A 27,653-nucleotide genomic window follows, 5' to 3' on the forward strand; every position below is an offset into this window, starting at 1 on the left:
GCCTGGACAGACTCCAGGAAGCGGGCTCCGTCCCGCACACACCGGGTGCAGCCGGGCAGTTCCGGACACAGACCCCCTCCATTCCCCTGGCAGCTGCTGGCTCAGAGCTGGGGACACAGGAACGTCCGACTAGAGGAGGCGGCAGGGCAGGAGCCGGCGCGCTCGCGGGGGCTGCTCTGTGAAGGGCCATTGTGCGCCCGGGCGAGCGCGTGCCTCCCTTTGGCTGGGTGCGCCCAGGGTCGGGAACCAGAGTCCCCAGCCTGCCGGGCCGTGGACGGAAATAAAAACCGCACCGCGCACCCCCCCAACACAAAATTGTCATTTATTCTTGTTGTTGTTAGGAGGCAAAAAAATGTACAGATACAAGAATCATTTTCCAAACAGAGGTTAAATATGAGCTGAAAAGTGTAAAAAAGGAAGAGGGACATCACTTTACAAATCATTAAACAAACAGAAAACAAAACCCAAAGAACCAACCCCCCATGCCGAGTTCTCTCCTTGTGCAACTCTGCAAAACGAGAACAGAAAATGAGGTGGCCCGTGGAGGTGACGGCCCGGAGCTGGGAGCCAGGAACAGGCGGGAGGGGCTGCTAGGGCGCTGGCCTCCTGCCCCTTCGGCCCCCGGTCTCCGGCGCCTGCTTGTGCCTGGTGGCCATGCTGAGGCTGGGGGCAGAGAAGGGCGTCTCCGGAAGCTCCCGTCAGCCTGTAACATTCAAACACTGCGGAGACAGGCCAGACTGGGAAGTGGAGACAAACGGGACGTGGGGACGGACACCCGTGCCTGGGCTGGTACCTGCCCCTGTGCCAGCCTCACCTTTCCTGATCTGAACCGGCCCCAGCTAACCCCGCTATTCTCCTTCTCTCCAGACCGCCCCCTCCCAGATCCTGACTGGCCCCTGCAGCATCAAATGGTTGATTTTAGTCTTTGCTTAAATTAAAAAATTAAAATATATATACATATATATACTGTACACACAGGACAATAACAGAAGAGTGTGGGAAAGGGAAGCCGGGAGCGGGACAGGAGAGGAGGCGGGGCTGTGGGGCGGGGCTTCAGAGAGGGAGGGAAGCAGGGCGGCGGAGAGACAAAGGGAGAGGGGAGGGGGGAGGTTAGAGGACCGGAGGGGAGCAATTTATTTTACAATAAAATCGGGAGTTCAAACCTCAGCAGAACAGGACTCTGGGACCCCCAGAGGGCCCCTCCCCACACCAAGTAAGGAGGGGTGGGCTTGGGGGGCGGCGGGGGGAGGGGGCGGGAGCTCGGCTTCAGATCCGGAGGGCGGTCCCTGGTCCGAGGGGGCGGGGCCGCAGTCTCAGCTTCTCCGTGACTTTGAGTGCTGGATAAGCCACTGTAGGGTGATGTCTGCGGGGCAAGAGAGGAGGTTACAGGGCTTCAGGGCTGGTTCTCCTGAGGGTAGAGCACACACCTGGCCGGGGCGGGGGGGGAGGGGGCGCGCTGCAGCTAGGGTCAACTCTAAGGGCATCACAAGCCCAGCTTCCAGCTGCCAAGCTCCGAACAGCCCCTGATGGGTGCAAGGGCGTCTGGCTGCGGTGAAAGAGACGGAGCCATAGGACGAGTCCCTCAGACCAGAAGGGTCCGACCCTACGACGTCACAGGCAGGGAGTGAGCCCCAAGGAGAGGGGGTATTTGCCCACGATCACACACCAGTTGACGGCAGAGCTGGGGTGATGCTCAGCATCGGGGCTTCCCGCTGCCTGTCCTGCCCAGGAGAGCCACGGCGCTCCGGGCTCCAAGGAGAGAGCCACCGGCTGCCTTCGCCTCCTGCCCTCCCCGCGAGCGCAGCGACGCCCCCAGACCCACCGATGTTGTCCTTTTCTTTGCAGGAGATGGAGTAGCAGCAGATCTCTCGGTCCTGGATGGCAGACAGATTCCTGCAGGGGACCAGAGCTGTCTGCTGAGGTTGCCACTGAGCAAGGGGCTGGGAGCCGGGGGCCGGGCGCGGGGGCGGTCGGGGATAGAGGGACGGGGAGGGGGAGGGGCGAAGGGCGGGGCTCGGGCAGGCGCGCTCTAGCGCCACCAAGCGGTGGGCGCCGAGAGCAGCAACGAGCCCTCTGCTCTGGCGCCTGGGAGTTTGGGGAGCAGGGAGGAAGGACAGGGAAGAGTGGCCAACTCACATTTTCTCGATCAGCTCCTTCTCATCCAAGGCTCCCGGGAGGTCTCGCTTGTTGCCCAGGACTAGGACCTGCCGAGAAGGGAGGGCAGGGCTCGGTCCAGGGCAGCCACGGCCTGGCTGCCCCGAGAAGGGGGCTGGCTTCCGCAGCCCCGTTGCATCCGCACCCCTCCCTCCCCCCACCGCCAGCAGTGTTTACCCCCACCTGCCCCCAGCGGTCCCCGGCCTTCCCGGCGAGCCCCCGACCCTCCCACTCCACTCGGGGCTGACCGGGATGCCCTGCAGCTGGGGCTTGTCCAGTAGGTTGTGGAGTTCATTCTTGGAGGCCTCAATCTTCTCTTGGTCAGCGGCATCCACCATGTACCTGGGGGGCGGCAGGTGGGGACAAGCTGACACCACAGGCTGCGGGGTTGGGGGGGAAGGAGCTGCAGCAGCTCTGGCTCGACACCCGGGGTCTCCGCCACCTGGGATGGCTCAGGCAGGTGCTCTGAGAATGTCTTCTGAACTGATGGGAGTGAGAACCTGCAGGGGCTGCTGCGGCCGGCCCTTGTCCCATCCCCCAGACCTCTGGAGAAGCTGCCGCTCCGGTGGCAGCGCTGGGCCCCATAGGATTAGACCTAAGTCCTTCCCAGAGTGACCCGCTTACGTTCTCAGGGCAGGGCTGTTTAGACAAGGGGGTGAAAACAGCAAAGGAAGCCCCAGAAGACTTTCCTGCATCAAAATGTTTTTTTAAAAATCAGGTTGGGGACTTCCCTGGTGGTCCAGTGGTTATAGGACTCGGAGCTTCCACTGCAGGGGGCAAGGGTTGGATCACTAGTCTGGGAACTAAGAGCCTTCATGCTGTGCGGCCAAAAATTTTTTTTAAATAATAATAATAATAAAAACAAATCTGGTTACTGGGTGTAAGATAGGCTACAAAAATGTACTTTACAACACGGGGAATTGAGCCAATATTTTGATATAACTGTAAATGGAGTGTCACCTTTAAAAACTATAAAAAAATAAAAATACATAAAAATTTAAATTTAAAAATCATTAAAAACAACGAAAGCTGGGCTTCCCTGGTGGCGCAGTGGTTGAGAGTCCGCCTGTCGATGCAGGGGACACGGGTTCGTGCCCCGGTCTGGGAAGACCCCACATGCCGCGGAGAGTCTGGGCCCATGAGCCGTGGCCGCTGAGCCTGCGCGTCCGGAGCCTGTGCTCCGCAACGGGAAAGGCCGCAGCGGTGAGAGGCCCGTGTACCGCAAAAAAAAAAACCACCAAACAACGAAAGCTAAATGATCTTTTGTTTGGGCATATATATACGTAGAATAAAATTATTTTTAAAAAGCAAGGGAGAGAATTCCCTGGCAGTCCAGTGGTTAGCACTCGGCGCTCCCTGCCAAAGGCCTGGGTTCAATCCCGGGTTGGGGAACTAAGATCCCACAAGCTGTGTGGCACGGCCAACAATGAAAGGAAAAACAAAAGCAAGGGAATGAACCACTAAATCATACAAAATTCAGGATAAGGGTGAGTCTGGGTTGGGGGTAGGCAGGGAGATGAGGAGGGACACACAGATGCTTCAGCATGAAGTGGTCAGTCCTCTGGTTCTCAGACTGGCTGGTGGGCGTCCAGAGCGTGTGTCAAAGCAAAGGCAGCTGTACACAGGTGTGAGTCACCTGCCAACGACCACGGCCCTGCTGCACACTTACACGATGGCGCTCACTCCTCGGCAGTAGCGCTCCCACATGCTGCGGAAGCGGGGCTGTCCCCCGATGTCCCAGAGCTGAGCAAGAGAGGTGAGCGGGTGTCAGCAGCAGGCAGGCCCCCAGTCCATCCTGGCTCCCACGTGCCCCCCGCCTGCCCCACCGGAATTCCTTCTCTCTCTACGTCCCTGACTCCTAAGCCTACCTGAGCTCTTTCCCCAACTATCCGGTCGGACCCAAGCCTCTGCTTTCCTCTAGCTTCTCCTCCGGAGGCCCGACACATACAGACACGTGCACACACGCGCACACGTGCACACGCACACACACATCCTCTGCGGCCGTGGGCCTGCACCCAGGGGCCAGCTCGGCCGCGCACCTTGATGGTCACGTTCCCTTTGGTGATCTTGCGCATGTTGAAGCCCACGGTGGGGATCATGTCCTCATTGAACTGTCCCGACTGGAAGGAAGAGTCAGAATTGGAAAAGGGGCAAAAATCGCCAGGACCCAGATGCGCTGTCCGCGGCGGCCACGGACCAAAAGGCTGCGGGAATGAAGCAGAGAGGCCAGGCCGGAGCCTCTCAGGCGCCCCAGTGTCCCGGGCAGCTCCCGCGCGCCCCCTGCTTTCAAGCAAGACGGGCCATGACCAAGCCCGGTGTCCACCTCACACCCGAGCTCCCGTGACAAAGAGGCCCCTCGAAGTCGCCCGACCAGGATGGAGAAAGTCCTTCCTGAGGTCTAACCCACCTCTCTGTTGTTGGACCAGAGCCCCCTTTCTGTATCTAGCCTCCGGTGCGGCAGGTCACGTTAAACAATGTAGGTTTACACTTCCACGCGGTAGTCAATGTTCACATCAGACCGAGGGTCGGTAAGTCAGCCACGCCCCAAAGGCAACGCGCAGCAAGCAACTTCTGGGTTTCTTTGTACTGTACCCATTTGTAGGATGGGTACCCCTCACCGTGCACCCCGACTAGACCGAGAGCTCTTGGGAGAGGAGCCATGTCTACACTGACATTGGTGAACGTTCACCCAGTAAGTAGAAGTTAACCGTAATTCTGTTTCCCATAACCCACTTTCAAATTCTAACAATTCCCACGTCTCCCCTCTAAATTGTCTCTAAGATTGTTCTAAACTAGCCACAGGACTCTATTAAGGCCAGACCAAACTCCGCTCAAGGTCATCTCCACGTTCACATGTAGGACACCTCCGCTTCTCCCCCAGACGCAGGCTGAAGGAGCTGGGGCTTACTTAACCTTGAACCTGAGGGGACAGCCTTGTTCCCTTACGATGTCACTGTCTTCTACCAGGTGGGAGGAGTAATTTGCCTAAGGCCACACAGAGTGGTCAGGGGCTCTGACCATTGGCCAAAGTGTAGGACATGATGGCCTCTCATTCAGAGCCTGTGAGTCTGAATGAAGAACCCCCCCTGAATGAGACGGATGGATTCCCTTTTATCTTCAGGAATCACCTGAGCTCGTTCACCAAGTCCCTCAGATGTGAGCACTGAGCCCAAGACTGACGCTCAAGAGAAGACGGATGAGGGTTCCCAACCTGGAGGCCGAAGAGGGGCTCGGAGACCCCCTGAAGGGGCGCACAGTCTGTATGTGCACATTTCTGTTTGTATGTACACGCCTCTGGGGAAAGGGTCTCTGTTTTTTATCAGATATCAAAAGGGTTCAAGAGCCTCTAACAGTGAGGAAACGTGAGGAAAAGGGAGTGCCCTGACGAGGGTTTGCTTTTGGCTAAGCAGGGAGGACCATGTATGCTTTAACTCCGCGAACCCCAACAGGGTGCAGGTGGAATGGGGCACCCACTGGGCCCAAGCCCACTCCATCCCTAACCGGGCAGATGAAGAATGTGGTCCTGAGGAAGGAAGCCCAGCTCTTGTTTATCCCTCATCGTGGAGGAGCTTGGACAAGACACTTGGACCTCTCTGGGCCTCAGGCTTCCTTCTGTGAAATGGCAGAAAAGGGTTTTGGTTTCCTAAATATTGGCAAATGGGGCTCACAAAGTGCTTGGAAATGGTTTCCATACATGAGGAACCATCATGCTCTTTGGCCACCCAGAACATTCCCAGGCTCCCATAGAAATGAAAAGCCCAGCCTGGCAGAATGTGATCCTGGACAAAGGAGGGTTCCAGGAGGACCCTCAGGGAGCCAGGCTCCCCGGCCTCAGTATTTCCAGTTCAGCTGTGAATCAGAGCTAAGCTGGAACCAGTCACTACTGCATTTCCCGGCTAAGGCCTCAGATCTCACAAGCTCCTCGTTCAAGGTCAGCAGGCACCCTAACGTCATCTGGAGGAACCCCCGGCTCAGACTTGAATGTCCTCTGGCTCATCCCTCCTGGGTCAGCTCCAACACTCCAAAGTGCTTTCTAATGAGTCAAAAATCCACCTTCCCAGCTCTACCCCTTGGGTACCCCAAAGTTAGTTCTTCCCCTGGATGGCCTTTCACACTTGTGAGTATCTGAAAATGGCCTCTTGTTTCCCTCGGGCAAAACATCTCCCACTTTCTGGCAGCACAACTTTTTCAGAACTCAGACAGGAGTTCTGGGTTCTCAGATGCGCTGGAGAATCTCTTTGTGACGCTTCCCAGCTCACATTAGCCAGAGGAGCAGCTTACACATGAGCTCAATTTCCATTTACAGTCGGACTCATACAAGGAGTAGAAAAAACCCAAATGGGTAAAACCTAAGGCAAAGAAAGGCCACAAGAAGAGGCAAAGGGGATTCAGAAGGTCAGTGGTGGGCACGGGTCAGAGCCCGGGGTCCTGACTCTTCACTTCTTTCTGAAAGACACTCCACTGGGATCATACACTGGTGGGCGACAATGCCGTGGCCCTGGAGGAGCTGAGAACTCTGGACTCGGGCACTCCCACTGCAGCCCACGAGGGATGGGTGTTCTGGAGAAGCCTGTTTCGAGGGAAATTCACGCTGCACTTTCAGGATGTGTGAGTTGAGGTGGCAAATTTATGTCATAAACATGAAGGCCCGGCTGGGGGAGGGGAGGGGAGCCCTCGCTGCACCCCTTGGAAACTCCTGACCCTGGCAGTGAAACCTGCGACTCTTGGATTCCGTTTCTGACCTGCCAGAGCATCCCATTCTCTGGACACGACCAGGACACGGAACCGCCTGGGTTCCTGTGGACCCCCGCCCAGGAACACAGCTTTGTAAACGCTCTAGGAGGAGAGACTCCCTGGGGACCAGAGGTGATGCCCAGGCTGAGCCACGAGAGTAGCAGCGGCACCGACTGGTCCCCTCTCGGCCTCTCCCTGGAGACAGCCCCCCGATCTTGGCACCTCGGAGCGAAGCCACAGGCCCGCAGGACCCGAGGCCAGGCGTTGCGCTCCTGCTTTTGGAGTCCAAGTCAACACCAGGTCTAACCAGGAGCCTGCGACCAAGGGCCAGCGCCTGGGCAGACAGGAGCCCAGGAACCATCGCGCCAACAAACCCAGCCTGGGCCCGAAGAGCCTGTGCTGCTGGGTGAGCGGCCAGGAGCCCCTGGGCAGAGGTCATCGCAAACACGTTTGGGAAAGGAAGCCAGTGCCCAAACACGCCATCATGGGGTACCTGCCCCCCAGTCTCCCTCCACCCTTCTCTTCGAGGGTGGGCAGGAGGCAGGCAGGGGAGGTACCCAGGCTGGCAGGTCACACTTCTCTGCTGACCCCTGTCATGTATGGCCGCTCCACAGCTCTCAGAAACCCCCGTCTGCGGACGAGGGCCGGGTCCCCGGACACTTCAGCTCTGCCCAAGCCTTCCTCAGCCCCACATGCCCAGCCCAGCCCTCTCGGAAATGCAGGCCGCAGCCACTACTGCAGCTCAGCTCAAACACCCAGGGAGCTCATCTTCCCCTTTTTCGAGGCAGATTTTAACTCCTCCCCACCACTGCCCTGGCGCTGAAAGGCTTACACTTGCCCACCTTGGTCTTGATGACCCAAAGCCCTCAGAGCCACTCTCCCCTGTGTCCCCAGAGTGGACCTGCCCCTCCACCTCCAACTCATCCTCTGGGTCCGAAGCACCTCCTTCTCCCCTGCAACTTCCGGGCCAGGCGGGGACTCCGAGCTCCCTTTAGGATGCAGTGCGTCCTCCCCGGACCCCCAGCTGGACGCCACGGTCGAGGAGAGGTTCCCCGTGGAGAAGGAGTCTGGGCTGGAGCCCAGGGCCTCTGCCGATTCCACTCCCGCCAGGGATCCCTCCCCCCCCCCACACCCTCGTCAATAGCACCGGGGCTTCCTCTTCCGGCCAGGAGGGGTTAATCCCCCGGGGTGGGGCCGGGCCGGCCCGGGCCCCCTCCCCCAGCCTCGCGGGCATCCGTCCTGCGACCCTCCGCGCGCCGCACGGGCAGGCCCTGCACTTTCGCCCCGTCATGCGCCAGGGTGCGGGTGCCGGAGGGGGCCCGTCTCCGCGGGCGGCGGTCCCTCTGGCCTCGTGACACCCTCGGCGCCGCCGGTCCTGGGGCCCGGGCCGCGTCCCCTCGTCCCCCGCCCCTGCGCCCGGCCGTGCCATCCCGGCCCGGGCGCGCGCCGCCGGGTCCCCAGGGCCGTGCTAGGCCCCGCGCGCCCGGGCCCGCGTCTCCCCGCCGGCGCCAGCCGTGCCGGCCACGCCAGGCGGCGACCCGCTCGGCTGGGCGCGGCGGGGACCTGAGGCCCGGCCGGCCGGCGCCCCGTACCGCGATCACGTTGACGAAGGTGGTCTTGCCCGAGTACTGCAGCCCGACCAGCGTGAGCTCCATCTCCTCCTTCCAGAAGAGGGCCTTGAACCAGTCCAGCAGCTTGTTGAACAAAGCGATCATGGTCGCTGCGCCGGCCGCGCCCGGTGCCGGCTCCCCGCCGCCCCTCGTGCCCTCGCGCTGCGGCCGGAGCGGCCCCTCCCCGGTGCGGCCCGGCTCCGGACTCGGTGCGGGCGGAGGCTCGGCTGGAGCGCGCGGCCGCCGACGACTCGCTGCCGGATCGGCGCGCCGATGGGTGTGGCCTCCGCGCGTCCTTCTCCTCCCGGTCGCCGTCCTCCTCGCAGTCGTCCTCCTCCTCGTCCTCTTCCTCCGCCCGCGCGGCCGCCGGCCCTGCTCGCCCCCGAGCGGGCGCGCTCCTCCTGGCCGGGCCGGGCGGGCCGGGCTGCGGGTACGCTGGGCGGGGCGCCCGCGGCCTTCGGGGCGGGCCGGGCTGCTGTGCGCTAGGGGCCCTTGGGGAAAGAGCTCCGATTGTTTTTCGCCTTCCCGGGTTGCCGTGCCCCGATTGGCACCCGCTTCCTTCTTACAGGGCGGTGGGCCCGAGGTGGGCGAGGGCCCCGTTGAGCGGGACCATTTCCAGGGTGGAGGATGGTGGTCCGTGGTTTCCCAGGAAGCGGGGACGATGTCTCTAAGATCTTTTGTTCCCTAAGTCCTTGCCTCTGAGCATCTCTGGGTACCGGAGCCCCAGTGGAGGGGAACATCCACCTGTGAGGCCTCGTTAACCACGAGGTACCAGGGCCACTTGCTTAGGAAGCCTCTGGCCCACAGTGACTTTTCCTGGGACCACCATGATACTAAAGAGAGAGAGTCCTGCGGGGGGTCTCCCGTGAGGGAGGTTTGTGGCAGATGAAAAAAGTTGGCCTGTTTTGGTAAAAACCAAAGTTTTCTTCAGGAGAGCTGGCGGTAGGAGGTGTGGGGCTTGCAGAGATGCTGGTCCTGGGAGGACCCAACCCCGGGGCTGCTGGACCCCCTGAGCCCACACCCCGCTTTGGGCGTGCCTTCCTACTTGGCCTCCACAGGCACTCACGTGGCGTCTGTGGCTTCAGTCAAAGGTGCGTAAAATTTCAATCTGAACCGTACCTGCCAAGCCCAGCCGAGTTGACCCCAGATGATCTGTTGCCGAAGTGGAGGAGTCACAAAGTCCTGGCCCCGTGCAGTATCCTGGGTTATTAAGTTATTAACTTACATGGTCTTCCTAGTCCTTGCCCTCTGTGAGTCCCTCTCTAGCGCCTAAGGAACGCCTCTGCCCGTTTCCCTGACTGACTCCAGTGTCACTTTGTTTCACGTGGCCCTGGAAGGGCTGGAAAAGTGCACGTCTGGGGTGAAGGTCAGCAGCCTGTTTTTGGCCTGTGGATTCTCACTCTCTCTACTGATGTAAAGAGGCTCCAGAGGCCTGAGAGGAAGAGGGACAGAAGGAATGACTCAGTCATCCGCGAAGTCTTTATTTTCCCACCTGGTCACTCTTCAGAGCCTGTCCTCAAGCTCTGGGACGGGGTTGGGGTAACAGCACCCAGGGAGGGGAGCCTGCCACCTGTGTGGTGGCTTTCCTCCTGTGGGGTCTGAGCTGAGGGAGGACCAGGCGCCTGACGGCCCAGCACCCAGCGCCACGGGCCCCGGGAGTGCCTCTCATAGGGCAGGAAAGCTTCAGGAGGGTGTGAGCCCATTCCCAGGCGGTGAGGAAGGAGGAGACCAGCAGAAGCATTAGGAAGTCACCCTCGGTTCCAACGCTGCATGTTTTCCAGAAGCGCTGTCTGAGGGGAAGGCCAGCTGTTCTCCGGGACCCAGCTCCTTGGGGGGTTCCTTGGAGAACTGGCCCCGGCAAAGGCAGCCCCCAGGGGCCAAACACCTGGAAGGATGGTGCCTGCCTTCCCCCCATGGGCAGCCCATCTCGGATTCAAGGATGAAGGATTCGGACGCCTCCCTGGGGTGTGGTGGTCAGCCCTGACATAGAGCTGGGGGGCCCTGGACATCGTGTGGTTGTGAGGGGCGGAGGGGAGTTAGCTCTCCGGGGTAGACTATGGGGGGTCCGGGTTCAGCCTGAGCCCCTGGGTCCACGTAGGTGCTTTAACCCGGGTCGCTCATGGCAACAGCCAGCCGTCCAGGTGTGCTCTGCAGGGAGGCGGCCATGGCGGGGCTGCTTGTCTAAAGTCAGGTAGCGCCCTCGGCCCCATGCTCGTCTCTTGTGTCCTCCCTGGGTACTCGGGGTCCCTTCTGGGGTCCGAAGGCAGGCAGAGGATGCTGGGCCTCCCTGGAGAGTAGCTGGGGTGGGTGGCCGGCAGCTACGGAGGCAGGGGCAGCCGTCTGGGCCTCCAAGGGGTCCACACACTTTCCCTCTTCTAGAGAGTTCAACTGTCCCACCAGGTTAGCTCCATAGCCTGCTCCCCGGACACTCGTGTGGGCACAGGGGCAGTCTGGTCCCTGCTCTCTTTGGGGGGTGTCCAGCCTCACGGATGTGGGTGAAGAGGCCCTGCTAGGATGCTGAGGACTTGGCCCAGGTAGCACCAGGCTTTTCCCAGCTCAGGTCATCGGCCTGTGCTCGGGCTGGGCCAGGGTGGGGGGCGATCTTGGGGTCACTCTCTCGCCAGCCCCAGGAAGGGGGTGCAGCTGGAGTGGCTTCTAGGTGCTCCTCTGGTGGTTCTCCCCCGGTGGCAGTAAAGCACCTGATGTCCATGTCCGAGGAGGAGACTGAGGCCCACGCGGCGTTGCAGGGACCAGGATGCCCGGGCCTCTTTCCCAGCTCTTGTAGAGGTCAGCCGCCAGCTTTAAGCTCGGAGGGACATGGGGGGCCTCTGCAGGGAGCAGGGGAGTGGGCAGTGCTGAAGGACAGTGTCTAGCCCTGTCCTCACCGTCCAGCTTCCTGTGACCCCAGACACACCCCGAGGGGCACCCTGTTCCCATGCCCACTCAGGGGGTTCCCCAGGTCACAAGGCCCACTCTCCCAAACCCACCTTCCCAGGCCCAGGGAGGCGGCCCTGCGCGGGGGAGGGTGCCAGGGTCAGGGGCTGGGCTCCTCTGGCAGCTGGGCGGCATACAAGGCCAAGGTGTGGTGCAGGAACTCATACTGCTCCGCGGTCTGGATCATGCCCCCCCTGCGGGGAGAGGTGCACAGGCCGTGAATGGCGGTCCAGAGGGGAGAGCCTGAGCTTCCCGAAGGCCTGTCGGGCTCCTCCTTCCAGGTGCGTCCTCTCTGCAGCGGACCCCTCCCGCTGCACCCTCCCCAGCCCGCGGTGGGGGTAGGAGGGGCCCCATGCGGGCAGGCGTCTTCTCTGACCCTTCAGCTCCTGGGGAAGAACCAGCCCCTGAGTCCCCAGGCTGGGCCAGGAACATTCCTGACCCCAAGACTTCCTCTTCCCGGTAATCTTAGAAGTAATAATTCTATATATGTGTGTAGTAGGTGCTCGTGTTCCCCAAATACTTTCACATCAGTTAACTCATTCCTTACAGCAGCTCTCTGGGGAAAGGGCCATTGTCTCTCTCTAGATAAAGAAATGGGGACCCAGGGAAGCACAGTGACAGCTCGGTGAGATGCACCCTGGTCCTCTCTCTCCAAATCCAGTGAGCTTCTGTGCATCGCCTATGGCCACCTAGTTTCTAGAACCAACCGTACTCTTTCCCCCCACCTTTCCCCTGAGTAGGGAATTTGGAAAAACAGAGACAAGAAACAGAAGAGGTTGAAAGCTTGGGTAAATCCACAGGGTGGCCTATTTACCTCTAGGCGCCCCACCTCTGCCCCCCGCCCCGCCCCCCGCCAGAGAGCTAAAATTCTAGATAGAGATTCTCGCCAGGGTGTGAGCTGCAAAAGAACAGCTCTTGGAGCGAAAGGGGCCCCTTCCTCTCGCACAGGAAGTGCCTGGTGGTGAAGGGCCCCGCTCAGTCCGCAGACCCACCTGTCCAGCCGCAGCTGGCACACGATGCCCAGAATGTCCACTTCCCCTAGGGCCTTCAGCTGTTGGCAGCCAATGCGGGTGGCGATGAAGCAGCCAGTCCGGCCGATCCCTGCGCTGGGTCCAGGGGTCCAGGGAGGGGGCGGGGAGGTCACAGGGGGCCGGGTGGGTGGGGAACAGAAGGGAAATAGGGAGGCCTCCACGGGTCGCGGGGTGGCCACGGGGGCGTCTGCATCCCTCGCTGGCCTCCCCCTAAAGCCTGTCCGGGTCGCCCTCGGGTCCCTGTGGGCGTTTTGAGGCGCTCCCTCCTGGTCGGTGGGGGGCAGCAACTTCCTGCTGACGGTGCCTATGCTGGGCTGGATGACCCCGCGGAACGTCCTTCCCTAACCACGCCGCGTCCTCACAGCTGCTGGCACCCGGCCCCCTTGCCCGCCTCGGTCCTGCCCACAGTCCTGTCCCTTCTGCTCTGTCCTGCCCTTAACTTCCTCCCTTCTTCAGGAAGTCTTCCCCTGTGAGCCCCGGACCTCCCAGCACTGCGTCTGGGTGCACCTGCGGGAGGGGTTTCCCAGCCCCTCTGCCTGTGCTTTTGGCCGCTGTGTTCTAGTTAGCATGTGCATCCCGAACGCCTTCCTTATTTTAAGTCTGTCTCCTGCATCACTCCACTTCTTACCCCATGGCCTAAGTGTTCTTTGTAACTGGCAAATCCAGTTTTCCGAGCCAGTCCCTTGAGGCCCCTCGTCACTTATCTTCCAGGCTTTTTCGTCCTTGCCTCCTTCCCATGTGACTCCGGCCCCTACTCGCTGACTCTGCTCCCAGCATCGTGTCAGTTTCTAAACTGCACCCCTGGGCCTTTGCACGTGCTGCTCCATCTGCCTGGCAGGCTTCCCCGCCCACCCCCAACACCTTCGCTTGGCTAATCCACCTTTCAGGTCTTAGCCTGGCTTAGAGGTCATTGCTCCCGGAAGATGTTCTCTGGCCAAAGTCTGGGCTGGGCGACTTCGTTCTGTGCCCGCCCCCCCCCACTCCCCATTATGTCCTCATGCTGCGTCCTGTTCGTTTCGTTGGCTGTCTTTCCCACCAGACCATAAAACTTGGCAGAAACCAAACCGTCTTGTTCACAGCTGTCTCATCTAACACTGTGCCTGGCAATACCAGGTTTTCAGTAAACATTCATGAGTGAATAAATGCGCTTCCTGACAGCGGGGATCATGTTCGTCTCCTGCCTCAGCAGACTGGGAGCTGCCTCTCTGGACTGTGCCTGGGTGTCCAGCCCACACGTCCAGGTTGTGCAGCCAGAGGGAAGGACAGAGCACTTGCTGAATGACCTAGAGTTTCCTGTCCAAGTAAGACCTGGGCCAGCTCTGCTTAAACTCCTTCCCAGGAGGGGCCCAGCGGGGAGGAAGGGCTTCGGGGGAGGGGGCACATACCTGCAGTGGACCACGATGGGCCCAGTGTTGGCAGCTGTCTCTGGGCTGTCCTCCACCTCGGCCACCAGGCGCAGCAGGGGCCCAGCCGACTCTGGGGTCTGGTGGTCAGGCCAGGCCGAGAAGAGGATGTGCTTCACTGACCGGCGCTCTTCCTGGTGCTGGGTGGGGACAAGGCATGAGAGCAGGGCACAGGATGAGGGCATCGCCCGTCCCCTTCCCTGGTGCTGGGGCTGGAGGGAGCCCGAGCAGAAGACGCCAGCCTGGTCCCGTTCACTTTGCTCCACCGCTCCCTCCTGGGACACCTCTGGGGAGGGCGGAAAGACCCAGGTTCCAGTCCTGGCTCTGCCTCCAGCCAGCACGTGACTTTGGGTGAGTCCCTTGACCTCACTCTCCTCACCTTGAAAATGGGACCATGATGCTCGGAGGATAGAGAAACGCTTTGGAGAGCAGAAGACGCTACACAATAAGAGATGCGTTTTTAGGCCCTTTTACAAGTTATTAAGCATCTTGTCAAACGGCCCGCGGTTCCTCCAGCAGTGACTCCAGGACCCCGCTCCCTCCTCTGGGCGCTTGGCACAGACCGCTGGGCCTTCCTGGCGGTTCCCACATGGATCGTTGGCGCTGCCCTACTGGACTAGAGGCTCCCTGAGGGCGGCACCCACATCCCTCTTCTTCTGGTCCCAAGCAGCTCTTTACATGTGGGTTCAAGCAGGTTTCCCTGAGTAAACCTGTGCCTCCCAGGGAAGTTCCAGAGAGTGAGGGTGGCCCGACTTCCCTGCGGACCAGAGAGCGGTACCTGGATGGTGAGCTGCCTCACGGCGAACTCCGGGCGCTCTCTCACGTCCTGGACCTGGATGCGGAAGGGCCCGTAGGTCCCCTCCTCCGTGGGCCAGTAGTGGACACACTTCTGGGGGGAGGGAGCTGGGAGTCAGAGGCCAGGGCAGAGATGGGAGCAGGGACCCCCCCCCCACACCACCTGCGGCATTTCCACCCTGGGCTGTCCTGAATTTGACACCTGCAGATAAAGTGTCCCCCCCCCCCCCCCCGCCTCTGGCTGGGGCTGGCCTCCCTGCCAAGTGTCTCAGGAACTGACAGGTGTCCTCAGCTCCCAGGGGAGGCCCCTGCCCGAAGCTGCCCCAGCAGGGGTGTGCTGCAGACGTGGGTGCAGCCTGTCCGTCTGGGTTCGCCAGGGACTGCACCTCAGCCTCCTACCTCCTTGCCCTCTCGGAGCTGTGTCAGCATGACGATGAGGGACGTCTCCTCCTGCCACACCATCTCCCAGAAGTCTGACACGGTGTTGGGCATAGGGCCCTGGGTGGCGATGTAGGCCTTGTCCTTCCCACCGTATCCCTGAAGGCGGAGGAGGCCGGGGAAGGGTGGGCGGTGAGGCCAGGGCCCTGGGGCGGCCAGACCTGCAGGTGCCGGGCTCAGGCTGCAGCCAGGGACCGTGCAGCCCGGACACACACGTCACAGACACACACACCAGACGCCACATGGTGGACACGACACGGGCTCTGAGTGAGAAGATCCGGGTTCCAACCCCTGTTCTGCTCACTGCCCGTGCAGCCGGGAGCGAGTTTCCCAGCTTCTGGTCTGTAAACGGGCAGTAATGGCCATCCAGCAGCACGTGGTGCAGACCAAACTCTACGAAGTGTGTTGGGTTGAGTCTAGCATCTTTCAGGGCCTCTGTGACTGTCCCCTTCCTCCCCTGCTGCTCTCTATTGAATACTAGCGCAAAAGGCAAGAAACAGTTCAGTAGTTATCGAGCGGATGCTTCCCTCGGTGCTACTTCGTGCATTTAGCAGCGAGGCGTAGCACACTCCTGCCAGCCTTTTCTCTCCCTTTCAGGATCCTCAGCTTCCTGCTCCTCAAGGGACGGTGAAATCCAGACTCCCCAGACTCCCCATCACCGGGCCGCGTTTCCCCCCACAGGCGGCCCCGGGCTGCGGGCTGTTCACCGGGGCACCCGGCCGCGGTCCCACCCACTCTGAGCCGCTAGAGGGCGCAGTCTGCACCTGCCGCCTCCCACCCCTGCAGGCTGACGCTGGGGATGGAGCCCAGCTGGCCTCCCCGCCTCCTGGCTCCTCGACTGAAGCCGTCTCCACGAAGGAGGGGCTGCCTGGAGCAGCGAAGGCCAGAGGGGAGGGAGCCTGCCGAGCGCCCCCAGCTGGCGCTGCACCTTCCGTGCAGACCTGGGAGCCGCAGGCTGGGCCTGGCCCGAGCCGCCCTCCGCGCTGTGAGGCTGGCAGGGGCGGCGGGACGGGGTGCGCCCAGGAGACCGGGGTCTTCCTTCCGGCGTCTGACGTCTGCTCTGCGCTCCTGCCTGTCGTCCTGGCCTGTTTGCGCCGGCTTGGCTCGGAAGGGCTGTGGCAGCCGTGGTTCGGAGCTGGGACACCAGGTGCCCCAACCACCAGCCGTGCTAGGTGGTGTCCTGGGGGTTCTCTGGACACAGCCCCCCCACTTCTCCGCCGGCGACTCACCCGGATGTAGTTGGCGTTGATATAATCTCCGTCCTCCCGGCTCTGCCCCCGACCCAGACAGACGCGGCTCTGGGGGTCTAGGAAGTAAAAATCAGCAGAGGCCACAGGTCAAAAGGTGACCAGCGAAGCAAACTCACGCAGGGCCAGAGAGAGGAGTCCTGTGCTTGTCACGGCACCTGCGAATAGCAGGTGGCCGATACCTATGGCATTATTTCATATGCACGCAGAAGGGAGCCACCGAATGTTCCTGACCAGCAGTGGGCCATGGTCAAAGAAGTAACTGGGAAGGTTCCCTGGCTGGTGCTGGGCAAGATGGACAAGCGAGGAGAGGGCCTTTACTGAACGACATTCTAGTTTGGAGATCAGTGAGGCGCAGAACAGGGTCATAGCAATACAAATGGAAAAAGAGATATTGTCTCCTGAGAGGCCGGACTGGAACTGAGGCTTCATTCCACCCCCAGGGCGAGTCAGCCTGGCTGTCCGTCTAAGGGGGCCTTTCTCCAACTCCAGTCCAGGCCGGATGAAGAAGCAGGCTCCCCAGGGCCAGCTGGTCTGGACGGAGGGTGCCTCGGGGCCAGGAGCAGGGCAGTCCCCCTTCCTTGAGTGCTAACAGCCCCTGGACTGGCCCAGGCAGGCAGAGGGCTGTGGCCTCCAGACTCGGGGTTCCTGGAGGTGGCCTGGCCAGACAAGGGTGCTCTGAGCGGAGCGGGAGGGGAGAGTGTCCCCAGGCCTCGTGCTCAGAGGGCCTGTGCCTGCCTCTGAAGGACAGGAGGCGCTGACCCCGGGACCGCCATCTGCAGCCTCCTCACCGCGTCCATCTGAGGCCCTCCAGGCCCCTCTCGGGGAGCCGTCCTGACGGGGCCTCTCCCCCCGCAGACCTGTGTGGGCCCTTTCCCACGTGGGAAGAAGAGGAGGAAGGAGGTTTGGTGCAACTGGCTGTGTGACCTCCAGCAAGTTACACAACTTCTCTGTGACCTGGTTTCCTCATTTGTAAAATGGGGATAAGAACACCATAGACCGGCTTCCTGGGGTCACACTGAGCAGCGCTGGCCTAGCATCACCCTGGCTGTGGTTACTTGCTCCCCTTCCCCGGCCAGGCCCGGATGTGGGCATTCCTCTGCCGGAAGAAGAGCCTCTGCGTACGGCAGCTCTCTCCTGGCTGAGGCTGTGTTCTACCTTCTGAACACCTCCAGCCCCAGGACCCTGCCGCAGTCCTTACTTGGCAAGATGGTCTTGTATCGGTCCTTGGAGGCATGGCCAGGAATATCCAGGTCTTCAGGGCTGACAAAGTTTGAGGGGATCTTCTGGCGGGGGGAGGGAGCAAGTGAACAGCCAGCCCCCTTCCAGCCTCCTCTCCCTCCACCTTTCCTAGTAGAGCTGGGACCCAGCTGTTCGTCCTGGCATCAGGACGCAGGTCTAGATGTGGCGGAGGGCAGAGGAGGGAGGCTGGGCGGGTTCCTTCCTGGAGACCCCAGGGTTCTCTCTCCCAGGGGCCCAAAGGGGACAGGCCTGCAGGCCAGGGTAGAGTGGTACCAGCTGGCTCTCCTGATTCAGAAGGGCAGTGACGCAGAGAGGACCCCACGTTCTTACCAAGAATTCCTCTTCCAGCTGCTTGGGGCTGGGTGGCTGGTGTTGCAGGGCCCGGCGGGTGAGGGGGCGCCCGGCTGTGCGCAGAAAGTGCAGGGTGACCTCCTGGGGCGTGCGCACCGAGCAGATGGGCTCCACGGTCCCCAGGGACCGCACATCCAGCATCAGAGCCACATTGGAGCCGCGCCTGCAGCACAGCCAGTGCCCCGTGAGCCCACGCGCGCCGGCCTCTGATGGTTACGATTGTTACGGGCACCTCTGGGGGGCGGCTTCTTGTCTCCCCTTGCCCCAGAGGCCCCGGGCCCTGTGCACCTCCGCCCCTTGTCGGCCAGAGCTGGTGCCCCCACTTCCCGTTCCCGGCCCGGCCCCTAAAGCTCTGACCAGCATCCAGGCCTGGAGGCCCCGGCCCCCTCCAGGGGTGCTCAACCCCACCTGGGGCTTGGGGCGCAGGTGCGAGGCTGACGCAGAGCTTGTGCCCCAGACAGGTAAAAGGCATGCAAATGACATGCAAATGAGCACATCTGGTTTCCTTCTCCTGGAGAGGTGGGGAGGGTCCCGCAGGAGGGAAGCCCCTCCCGGAAAAGGTCTTACCTCTCCTGCAGGCGCACGTGCTTCTTGGCTGGCGCCTGGTCAGGTGGAAGCTGGGTCATGGCTGCCCTCAGGGGAAGGGGTGGCCGGTGGCTGTGCTCTGGAGTGCCCCCCCGCGGGCCTGGACCATGCTCGGGCGGGGGGGCTGGGTCCAGGGGAGGCTCACTGGGCCATGACCTTTGACCTCTGGGCTGCCGGGCCGGCCAGAGGAGGCTCCCAGGCCCAGGCCGGCTTTCTGCTCTCTGGCACCTCTGTTTTCACTGGGGTGTCTTCCGTTCCCCAGGAAGTGGCGGTGTTTTCACCCTGGGAAGACCAGGATCTCTGCAGGGGCACCCAGGAGGCGGCAGCCTGTGTTTAGAGTGAGGGCAAGATGAAGGGTAGAGACTGTGGGTGAAGATAGGAAGGAATCGGGGGGCGGGGCGGGGCGGGGTGCTGCCCCAGCCCCACGCTGGAGGCCAGGTCAGGGAGGGCGAGGGGGGAACACAGCGGTTCTGGATGGAGGAAAGGCTCACACACACCCTTCCTGGGTGTACGGGGGCCTCCTCTGGACGGGAAGGTGGAGGCCTCCTGCAGCCTTGGAGCCGCCAGGGCCCCGGGCGCGCAGGCTGCTGCCGCTTCCAGCCCCAGGGGTGTCCTGGCTCCTGGGGTCTCTGTCCAAGGACGGAGGCTGGGGGTGTTTCCTTCCTCCTCTGCCCATCCCCCCCCCCAGCCCGCCTCGGTCGGTAACCGTCACAGGAAATGGCCTCACCAAGCCCTTGAGCGACAGCGCACATGGGGAGGCAACAGCTGGGGGCACAAGAGGGGGCGCAGAGGTGGTGGGGGGCCCTCCCCTGGGGTACGGTCCCCATCTTCCAGAACAGAGTCCCAGCTTCCGAGTCCGGGAGGGGCTGTGGGGTCACCGCGCCCGCAGGGGCCGAGCGGGCAGAGAGGCTCTCGCAGCAGGAGGGCCTCGTCTGCCTCTTCTCTCCCTTGGGGGCCCTGCCCGGCCCTTGGGGACATCAGGGGGTCAGCACCCGCGCCCCAGCCGGGCGCCGTGGCCCCGGGCACCCTCCTGCTCATGCCCCCCCAGACGCCCTCCCGTGTCTCCCCAGGTTCCCACAGCCCTGGCCCGCGGGGCTCCTCCCCGGCCCGCCCAGGTACGTACTGAAGCAGCTGTGTCCCCCAGCGCCTCTCGCCAGCTGTCTGTCTGTCTGTTGGTCTGTCTTTGAGGGCTGAGAAGGCTTCAGGAAGCCAGCTTCCTCCCTCCGCCCCTCCTCGCTGCCACCCACGCACGCCCCAGCTGCCTGCTGCCACCACCAGGGGTCGGCGGCCTCCCGCCTCTGCCCCTGTGGGGGCCGCTGGCCTGTCCTGGCACCTTTGCCACGGGCCCGGCCCTGCTCGCTGGGAATGGCCGAGGTGCTGGGCCGTTCTTGACCACCCGGCCCCCTCCTCCAGGGCATCTCCTCCGGGTCCTGGGCGCATCCAGCCTCCGCCTGCTCGTGGGGCAGCGCCGAGCCGAGCCTAGCTCCAGGCTGCCCCGCAGAGGCCCGGGTACTCCGGCTCCCACGGACCTCGGCTGGAGACTGATTTCCACTTCTTTGCTTCTGCCTCGGAACCTCGCCTGGAAGCCCTCGCCCCTTCAAGCCGCGGGAATCATGCCAGGCACAAACAGAAGTGGGCACAGACTGGGTGGGACAAGGGGAGGCAGGAGTTCTTGCTTCCCAAGGGGCCAGGCTCAAGGGTCATCCCAGGCCCTGAGCCGCACCCCGGCACCCAGCCGCCTCTGGCCTGAGCCAGGCCAGCTGCCCTGGGAGTCGGTAGTGAAGACAGCTTGGAGGGTAGGAGGGTCTCGGGGCTTTTCCCGTCCCCAGGCCCCCCCAGGCCTCCTCCCAGAGCCCTGACGTCTACTCAGAGACCCATGGAGAGCGGACAGCCTCTGGCTCTCACACCAGGGGAGCCCCCCTGTGTCTTCTTTGCCGCTGGGGCGCCTGAAGCCTGGGCCTGGAAGGGGGGTGCCCAAGTCCAAGACCCCAATGGCCCACCTCTGCCTCACCAGCGGGCCTCCTGTTGGCTCCCTGCTCGGCTCCTGTCACCTTGAAACAGTCCCCACACCCTCTGCTCCCGGCGCCCACAATCCCATCCTTCCCCTTCCACCCACTTCTCTGATTCAGCCATCCATCAAAGGGTGACAGCAAAAACGCATGACGTACAACAGGCCCGGGGGTGGGCACGCAGGAGGGGGCGCTGGGGAAGGGCTGGCCTCCAGGTGGAGAACAGGATGGCCCTCTGGGGCTCGGGAGGTCCAGAGCTGAGGAAGCACTCGGCTCTGGTGCCCAGACGGGGAGGAGGGGGCAGGAGCCTGGGTGGACCTGTGGGGTGTGACCTCCACCTCAACTGGCCCTCAACCCCACCCGTGTTTCCACTAGTGGATGGCGGGGGCCTGGGGATCAAAAGGGGGGCAGGAGGGGATTGGAAAGAGGGCCACCCACTCTGGGGCAAGCTGTTGATTGTTATCGAGAACAGGAAGCTAGGGTACCGCAGGCGTGGGGAGGAGGAAGCGGGTGAAGCCCTCCCCAAACTGCTCTGCCTGCGCCCCCAGGCTCTTAGGGTCTGAGCCCTCTGGCTGTGAGCACGCCTCCCTCCAAGGTTTGAGAAGCCGGAGGTTGAGCTCTTGGGTGGAGAGCAAGGAAGCTGGGGGCCAGGAAATGGGGAAGGGGGGTGGGGGGCGGGTAGTGGTTGGGCGTTAAGCAAGACCCCGAGGATCTCTCAGCTCCCTTTAGGTGTGTTTGGGGTAGGTGGATAGTCACCTTGCCTCCTGCCCACCCCTCGCCCCTTTCCACTCAGAAACGCCTGGACATCTTTGGAGGTGCAAACACAGCTGCGGGGCGGGGGGCGGCACCGCCACAGGCCTCAGAGAGGACAGAGCCCTGCAACAGCCCCGCAGCCTGGCCTGGGGGCCGGGGGTCCCGCTGTGCCTTGTCTGGGGTGGACTCTGCCCCATCCAGGCTGCTGGGAGCACGTGAAGACCTGTATGCCCCAGGAGTGACTCCTGTCCCCGAGCCCCCCCCCCCACCGCTCCTGGCGTGAGCCTGCCCCCAACAGCTCTCGGGTGGCTCACTCCAACTGCTGACTTGCATCCAGAGCTGGGTTCTGGGGTGCAGGAAGCCAGGAAGACCCTGCTGAGCCCTTGATGAGACTGGAGAGTTACTGCTCCTCCCTGAGGCTCGGGCTCCTTCGCAGGATTGCTGCCCCGCCCCCCCCACCAGGGGCCGAGGATCGCCCCTCCCACATCGGTGAGAAGGTGGAACCGGGCGCTCAGAGCTGTCAGCTGGAGAAGCGGCTCCTTGGTCCCCCTCCTCACTGCTCCCTTTCCCCACCTGGCCTTCACGCACTGGGCCGCACTGTTCCTCTGCAGCCGCTCCCCAGTCCCAGAGCTGTGAGCCCCAGGGTCCGGAGCCCCCCAGAGGGGCCGGTGTACCGGGAATTCCCACAGGCACTTGTTCCTGCCGCACCTGCTCGCCCCGGGGTCAAAGGCTGCCACCGATAAAAGCCCCGAGGCAGGGGTCTCGGGGACTGGGCCAGCTGCGGGGGCTCTGCACCCGGCCACGTCCTGCTCCCCTCCCCGCCTTCCTCTCCGCTCCTCTCTGGAGAAGCCCTGATCCCGGCACCCCACGAACAGCCCTCAGATCCTGGGCCAGCCCAGGCAGCTTCCATTCCGCGTGTCCCTGGCTGTGTAGGGGAGACAGAGACCTAGAGAGCTGGGATCCGCGCGGAGGACGCTGCAGAGACCCCGGCTGGGAGGGCTGGTGGGAGTGGCTCTGGGTGCCCCCCAGACACCCAGCCCCCACCCGACCCAGTTTCCTGACACCTCTGGGTGCCGGCTGGTGCAGGGGACTTTCCATACTTTTCAAGCCCCTGGCTGAAGGACCCGCGTGTAGGCTGGCCCAGCCACCCTGGGACTCCCGGGAAGAGCCCTGTTCTTTGCTGGAACTCAGGCCCCTGTAGGAGGACTTCAGGACAGAACAGAGTTCTCTCCCTCCCAAGCCCAGAGCCAGCGAAATGGACACGTGTTCCCCAACGTGGCCTTTCTCTCCAGAGGCCTTCCTGCTCCCGCCCTACCCGGCGCCTGCCGCCTTGATGTCCCTGGATGCCACACGCGCACGTGCACCCGGGCAGGTGTGTGCACCCTCGTGGCTCACGAGTGTTGCCTGCGTACACTGTCAGGCCACATACATGGCCAGGCTGCCGGCACGCACACCCCCTCGCCCCACGCAACAACCTGGTCAGACGGACCCAGGCCTATCCCCTCCCTGGGGACCTTTGCCGGGGCGTGGGAGATGCCCAAGGCCGGCCTTCAGCGGTGGGAGCGGAAGGGGCGCCAGAAGAGGGAGGGCTGCCGGGCAGCAGGGGGGAGACGGGCTGGTTCGCACGCGGGAGCCAGGAGGCCTGGACCTGTCCCCTGTCCGCCGCTGCCTCTGGCTGGCTCTCTCCAGAAGGCATCGGTAAGGTGCTCAGGGCTCTCCAGGTGGAGGATGTGGCTTTGTCTGTGGGAGGGGCTGCTGGGAGGAGACACAGCCCTTGTGGTGCTTCTTGGCTGAAAGGAGAGTCTTGGGTTGGGGAGACGGCTTCTACCGTCAGGACCTTCCTGCACCCTCTCCAGGCTGCCCCTGCCCCCCAGCCCAAGGCCGCCCCAGTCTGGCTGGGGGTTGACAGATGTGCCCCTATGGCCAGGTGCCTCAGCCAGGCCCCATCCATAGGACTAGCTGTGGGACCCCCTTTTCTGGGAAGTCTTGGGAACAGTCTGAGACGTCACCCCTTCCCTAAAGCCGTGCCCTGCTGTACCTCTTCTACTTAGATTCCAAATTAGCGTGTTTCCACCCCACGTCTCCAGCCTCTGCAGGTTCACCAAAGTGAGGTGCCCAGGTGAGGGGGAGGGCCAAAGGTGCAGTGTGTCCCCCTCCTCTTGGCCTGACTGGCCCCAGATCAGTTTCCCTAGTTGTTCCCCACCCCCAGCCCTTTTGAAAGAGCGCATGTGCACTCGCGTGCGCGCGCACGCACACACACGTGCGCGCGCGCGGCCTGGAAAATCTGATGAGGCAGCAGTGCTGAGTTTCCAGGCCCCCATCCAGAGGCCGGTGGGCGGCCCTGAGGTTTGGGGCTGGGCAGAGCGGGGACGGGCAGGTAGCCCCCGGCTCTGGCCGGGGCTGGTCCCTGTGCAGGCCCGCGCTCCCTGCCTGACAGGCTGAGAGAAGGGTCCTCAGGAAGCCAGTTAGCTGCTCAGACTTTATGTACCTACCTGCCTGTTTGCTGGGCGTCCGCCTCCCCACCTGCGAGCCTGCTCCGGGGCCCAGAGCTGCTTCCTTTCCTCCATCTCCCTTTCCTCCTTTCCCCGCGTCAGCTGCCTTGGGGTGGCGGTTCCGGGGGAGTGCTTCCAGGTGAGTTGTTGGCTCCAGGAGGTGGGGTGCCTGACCTCCAGGAGGCTGCCCCGGGCCTTCGCAGGCCTGCGGCCAGGTTGGGGCGGGAGGGGAGGGGGCGGGGTCTAGGTAGAGGGGGTGGGGCAGGGGCGGGGTCTAGGTAGAGGGGCGGGGCGGGGCGGGGCGGGGCGGGGCGGGGGGAGGCAAGCCCGCATCCTAGGGGGCCGGGAGCAGGAGCTGGAGGTCCCAGGTTCAAGCCCAGCTCCCCTCCTCACGCTGGGGCCTGGGCTCTTCCCTCCCTGGATATTTCTTCCTTATCTGGGGGGCAAGAGTGTGAAACCAGAGGGCTCTTCTAGACCTACCGTCACTGGGACTCAAGGCTTTTGGGACAGACGTGCGCCTGTGTATGTCCACAAGCGACGCACACGCATAGCTGGTCCATCCACCCAGCACCCAGCCACACACACCCCCACCACGTCACCAGGACCCCTCTGCACAGGAACAAAAGGCCCGGTCCACCTCTGCGCGTGGAGGGTCAGACACCCCCTCCTCTCCTGGGGGGCGTGGCGTCGGGGACCAAGCTGTCTCTGCCCACCCGCAAGGCCGTCTCTCCTCTGGGTCTGGGTCTCGAGGGACAGTTTCCTGCCTGGAAAGCCAACAGCTGGAAGAGAGTGGAGCTGGGGGTGCAGGGGGAGGTGAGCTTGCCTGCAGCCTGGAGGCCGCAGCCCTGTGCCCCTGACAGGGCCCTGCTGGCACAGGGTCTGGGCTGGGGAGGGAGCGCCTCGCTCTCTGCCCGCTGACCAAGGGGAGGGTGAGGATGGGCTCCTCCTGCTACCGCCCAGCTCTCCCTGCAGACTCGGCCGGGATGGGGCCCCCATTCCCGTGCGCGGTCCTCCTGTGGCTCCCAGGCTTCCTGGCCGAGGTGAGGTGCGCCCCTGCTTTCCAGGGCATCCAGGCCTCCCCCCGCCCCGTGGCGCCGCGGCTGGGCTGCAGTAAGCAGGGCAGGGGAGGCTCCTTCCCACCCCAATGACGGGACAGCAGGACAGTCTGCTCCTGGCCCCAGGGCCTCTGCACCTCGGTGTCCTGCGGTGATGCCCTTCAGCCACGTCTGCGGAAGACAGACGAGAGGACAGCCTTTTCTCTGGTCCTGGCTGGAGCCCAGAGCCTCTGCCCATCTCTTCCCACACCCTTGCCCCCTCTCTACAGGAAGACAAGTGCCCCTCCCTGGAAGGGGGTCCGCTCGGGGAGAGTGGAGGTAGGTGCCTTCCATGGGGAGGGGGCTGGGCAAGGCTGTTTCTCTGCCCGGACCCCGCCTCTGCTCTGGCCCTTCCCGCCTCTCCTCCTCTGGGGCAGAAGGTGTTGGGAGACTCTGACCCAGCCCTTCTCCCCCGGACCGCCTCTGAGGGTGAATGTCAGCGTCCAGGGGAGGTCTGCCAGCCACACCCTCTGCCTCAGCTGCCTGACCCCCCTGGGGTCCCCGGAAGAGCAGCCACTCCGGGCCCACACCAACGCGTCCAGCTTTGAGTTCCAGGACCTGGTGCCGGGAAGTCGCTACCAGCTGGAGGTGACAGCCCTGCGCCCCTGAGGGCAGAACACCACTGTCATCCGCACTGCCCACACAGGTGCATGGCCTGCGGGCAGGGGAGGGGCCGAGCAGGATGCGGCTGCCCTGGAGGGTTGGCAGGGGGCAGAGCGGCCAGAGACGGTGAGGTCTCTGAGGACCACGCCTGCTGCAGTGACTCGTCAGGGGCACTAGAAGCAGAGGTGATGCCCCGGCCCTGAACTTGGTGCCTCTCTCTGCCTCTGATGCAGCCCTGTTGACGGTCCAGGACCTGCAGCTCTGTAGCTTGGGGAGCCCGTCCCACCTGGAGGCCTTGCGGGGCGCTGCCCCCGGGGGGCAGAATGGCTACCAGATTCTTTTCTACCACCGGGAGTCACAGACATTGGCTCACAATGTGTCCGCGTCCCCGGGCACCCTGTCCGACAATTCTAGTGACCTCTTACCCGGCAGCGAGCACGCTCTGGAGGTTCCCACCTGGGCTGCCAACCTCCAAGCGAAGCCCAGCATCTATCAGTGGACAGGTAAGGCCAGCGCTCGGCGAGGCCCCGGGGGGCGGCCGGTCTGGAAGTGGGGGGCCGTCCAGAGCCGCGTCCCGTGACTGGGCTCCTGGGCTGCTGCTGGTGGGGCGGTGCCCGGGCCCCGCGTCGGGCCCTCTCTCCAGCCCGGCTGTGCTCTCCCCACCCTTTCTCCAGCGCCTGTGCCTCCAGCTCAGCTGACGCTGCGTGCGCCAGGTGCCAGCGCCCTGCAGGTCTCCTGGAATGACTCTGGGGTCGCCGCCGGGCTGCGTCTCATGCTCACAGACCTCCTTGGCGGCTCCAACCTGACGGCGGGGGTCACACGGGGCATCTCCAGTCACACCTTCGCTCGCCTCTCTCCGGGAACCCCCTACGAGCTGACACTCAGCACTGTTGCCGGGCCCCATCTGGCGGCGAGGCCCAACGCCACCGAGTGGACCCGTGCGTGCTGGGCGGGTAAGGGGTTGCCGCAGAGGCTCTTCAGTCAAGCAGGCAGGAGCCAGCTGGTGGGGTGGGCTTCCAGGAGTCCTGCAGGGAAGGGGTGGGGCCTGCCTGGAGGGGGTGGCAGGAGTCCACCCGCCCCCACCACAGACGATGACGGTGGTGACACTTACCAGCACTGGCAGCAACCATGTGCCAGCCCCGTGCCAGGCACGTCTGTGTGTCACCTCGTTTACCCCCCAGAACAACCCCTTAAGTTGTGTTATCTCCGTACGGTGGAGGCATCGAGGTTCAGAGAGAGAAGGACCAGGTCCCGAGGCTTAGGAGTGTCCAGCTGGGCTGAGCCCGCGGGGACTTTGCTGCACTTTTGCTCAGGGAAGTGCTGTCTCGCTGCCGCTTGCTGGCTGTGGGTCTCGGGCAAAGTGCTGACCCTCTCTGTGCTTCAGCCGCTGTATCTCAAAGCAGGATGAAGATGGCGGCCTTGTGAGGACTGTGAGGTCTGGCACCGGATGTGTTATCGTTTGTCACCACGTCCTCGGCCGGGTCCCAGGACTCACCTGGAATATGGCTCAGGGTCACCGCCAGCGCCTGGATGAGGCCTGGTCCAGGGCGTGCGGGAAGAAGCTGACACGGGGGTCCAGGACCTTCTGCGCGTGTGTCTCCCTTCCCCACAGATCCCTCAGTCCCCCTGGACCTGGTACTCGCTCCCCGGCCCCCCGAGCTCTGGGCCACCTGGAAGGCAGGGCCGGGGGCCCGGGATGGCTACCTGCTCAGGCTAAGTGGACCGGTGGAGAAGACCATCACGCTGGGCCCCGGGCCCTTAATGCCACGTTCCCGGGGCCCCTGCCCACTGGACACTACGCTCTAGAGCTGAGGGTTCTGGCCGGGCCCTATGACGCCTAGACCCAGGCCAGTGCCTGGCTGGAGGGGAGTCTGCACTGGCGGGGTACAGGCTGGGGTCCTGCCCAGGGGCACCTGCATCAGGAGACGTGTGAGTCCTCACTCTCCAGGGACCACACCCCCTCCAGATGCTGCAGCCCAGCGCCGGAAAGGCAATGGTACCGAGCTACCCCTGGATGGGCTGGAGGCCGGCAGGGATCCTGGGACCCAGGTACTGCCCTACACCCAGGGAGCCCCCAGCCTCCTCGGAAACATCGCTGGGCCACCTGGTGCCACCCAGGTCACTCTCCAGGGACCTGGGGCCCACTCAGGGGACAGTGGACACTGTCCCCTCTCCAGG

General features: G+C 63.2%; 2 protein-coding genes across 6 annotated transcripts; both read right to left on the reverse strand.

The window, feature by feature from the left end:
- Positions 1–303: 303 nt before the first annotated feature.
- Positions 304–8,791, reverse strand: ARL8A (ARF like GTPase 8A). Its single transcript, XM_027096080.1, has 7 exons — positions 8,481–8,791; positions 4,194–4,274; positions 3,824–3,897; positions 2,403–2,496; positions 2,137–2,204; positions 1,823–1,893; positions 304–1,363 (listed from the first exon to the last, which is right to left on the reverse strand). The coding sequence occupies exons 1-7, from the start codon at positions 8,601–8,603 to the stop codon at positions 1,314–1,316; spliced, it is 561 nt and encodes a 186-aa protein (XP_026951881.1). The 5' UTR covers positions 8,604–8,791; the 3' UTR covers positions 304–1,313.
- A 1,170-nt stretch (positions 8,792–9,961) lies between these two features.
- Positions 9,962–20,573, reverse strand: PTPN7 (protein tyrosine phosphatase non-receptor type 7). 5 transcript variants are annotated; one of them, XM_027096077.1, is made up of 11 exons: positions 19,648–20,559; positions 18,507–18,851; positions 17,919–18,102; positions 17,548–17,629; positions 16,041–16,405; positions 15,061–15,198; positions 14,645–14,755; positions 13,849–14,006; positions 12,425–12,538; positions 11,486–11,626; positions 9,962–11,326 (listed from the first exon to the last, which is right to left on the reverse strand). In XM_027096077.1, exons 2-10 carry the CDS (start codon positions 18,563–18,565, stop codon positions 11,533–11,535), a joined length of 1,305 nt encoding a protein of 434 aa, XP_026951878.1. In that variant the 5' UTR covers positions 18,566–18,851; positions 19,648–20,559; the 3' UTR covers positions 9,962–11,326; positions 11,486–11,532. The 5 variants fall into 5 exon arrangements, with proteins under 5 accessions (XP_026951878.1, XP_026951876.1, XP_026951880.1 ...); XM_027096075.1 differs by having other exon boundaries at positions 17,548–17,632; positions 19,648–20,554; XM_027096079.1 differs by having other exon boundaries at positions 16,329–16,405; positions 17,548–17,632; positions 19,648–20,265.
- Positions 20,574–27,653: the final 7,080 nt, after the last annotated feature.

This window comes from Aethalodelphis obliquidens, unplaced genomic scaffold (genome assembly GCF_003676395.1).
Source record: "Aethalodelphis obliquidens isolate GAN/ISIS:26980383/991018 unplaced genomic scaffold, ASM367639v1 scaffold97, whole genome shotgun sequence".
NCBI lineage: Eukaryota > Metazoa > Chordata > Mammalia > Artiodactyla > Delphinidae > Aethalodelphis > Aethalodelphis obliquidens.

Excerpts from the sequence above, each read along its gene's own strand:
- PTPN7 (XM_027096075.1), bottom strand. The coding sequence starts at position 18,565 with ATGACCCAGCTTCCACCTGACCAGGCGCCAGCCAAGAAGCACGTGCGC. Across the intron at positions 16,406-17,547 it reads ATACAAGACCATCTTGCCAA|ACCCCCAGAGCCGCGTCTGT; the intron begins GTAAGGACTGCG and ends TTTACTTCCTAG. Across the intron at positions 15,199-16,040 it reads GCCCAGCCTGCGGCTCCCAG|GGATACGGTGGGAAGGACAA; the intron begins GTCTGCACGGAA and ends CTCCGCCTTCAG.
- ARL8A (XM_027096080.1), bottom strand. The coding sequence starts at position 8,603 with ATGATCGCTTTGTTCAACAAGCTGCTGGACTGGTTCAAGGCCCTCTTC. Across the intron at positions 2,497-3,823 it reads CGAGGAGTGAGCGCCATCGT|GTACATGGTGGATGCCGCTG; the intron begins GTAAGTGTGCAG and ends GCCGCCCCCCAG. Across the intron at positions 1,894-2,136 it reads AAGGAGCTGATCGAGAAAAT|GAATCTGTCTGCCATCCAGG; the intron begins GTGAGTTGGCCA and ends GGTCCCCTGCAG.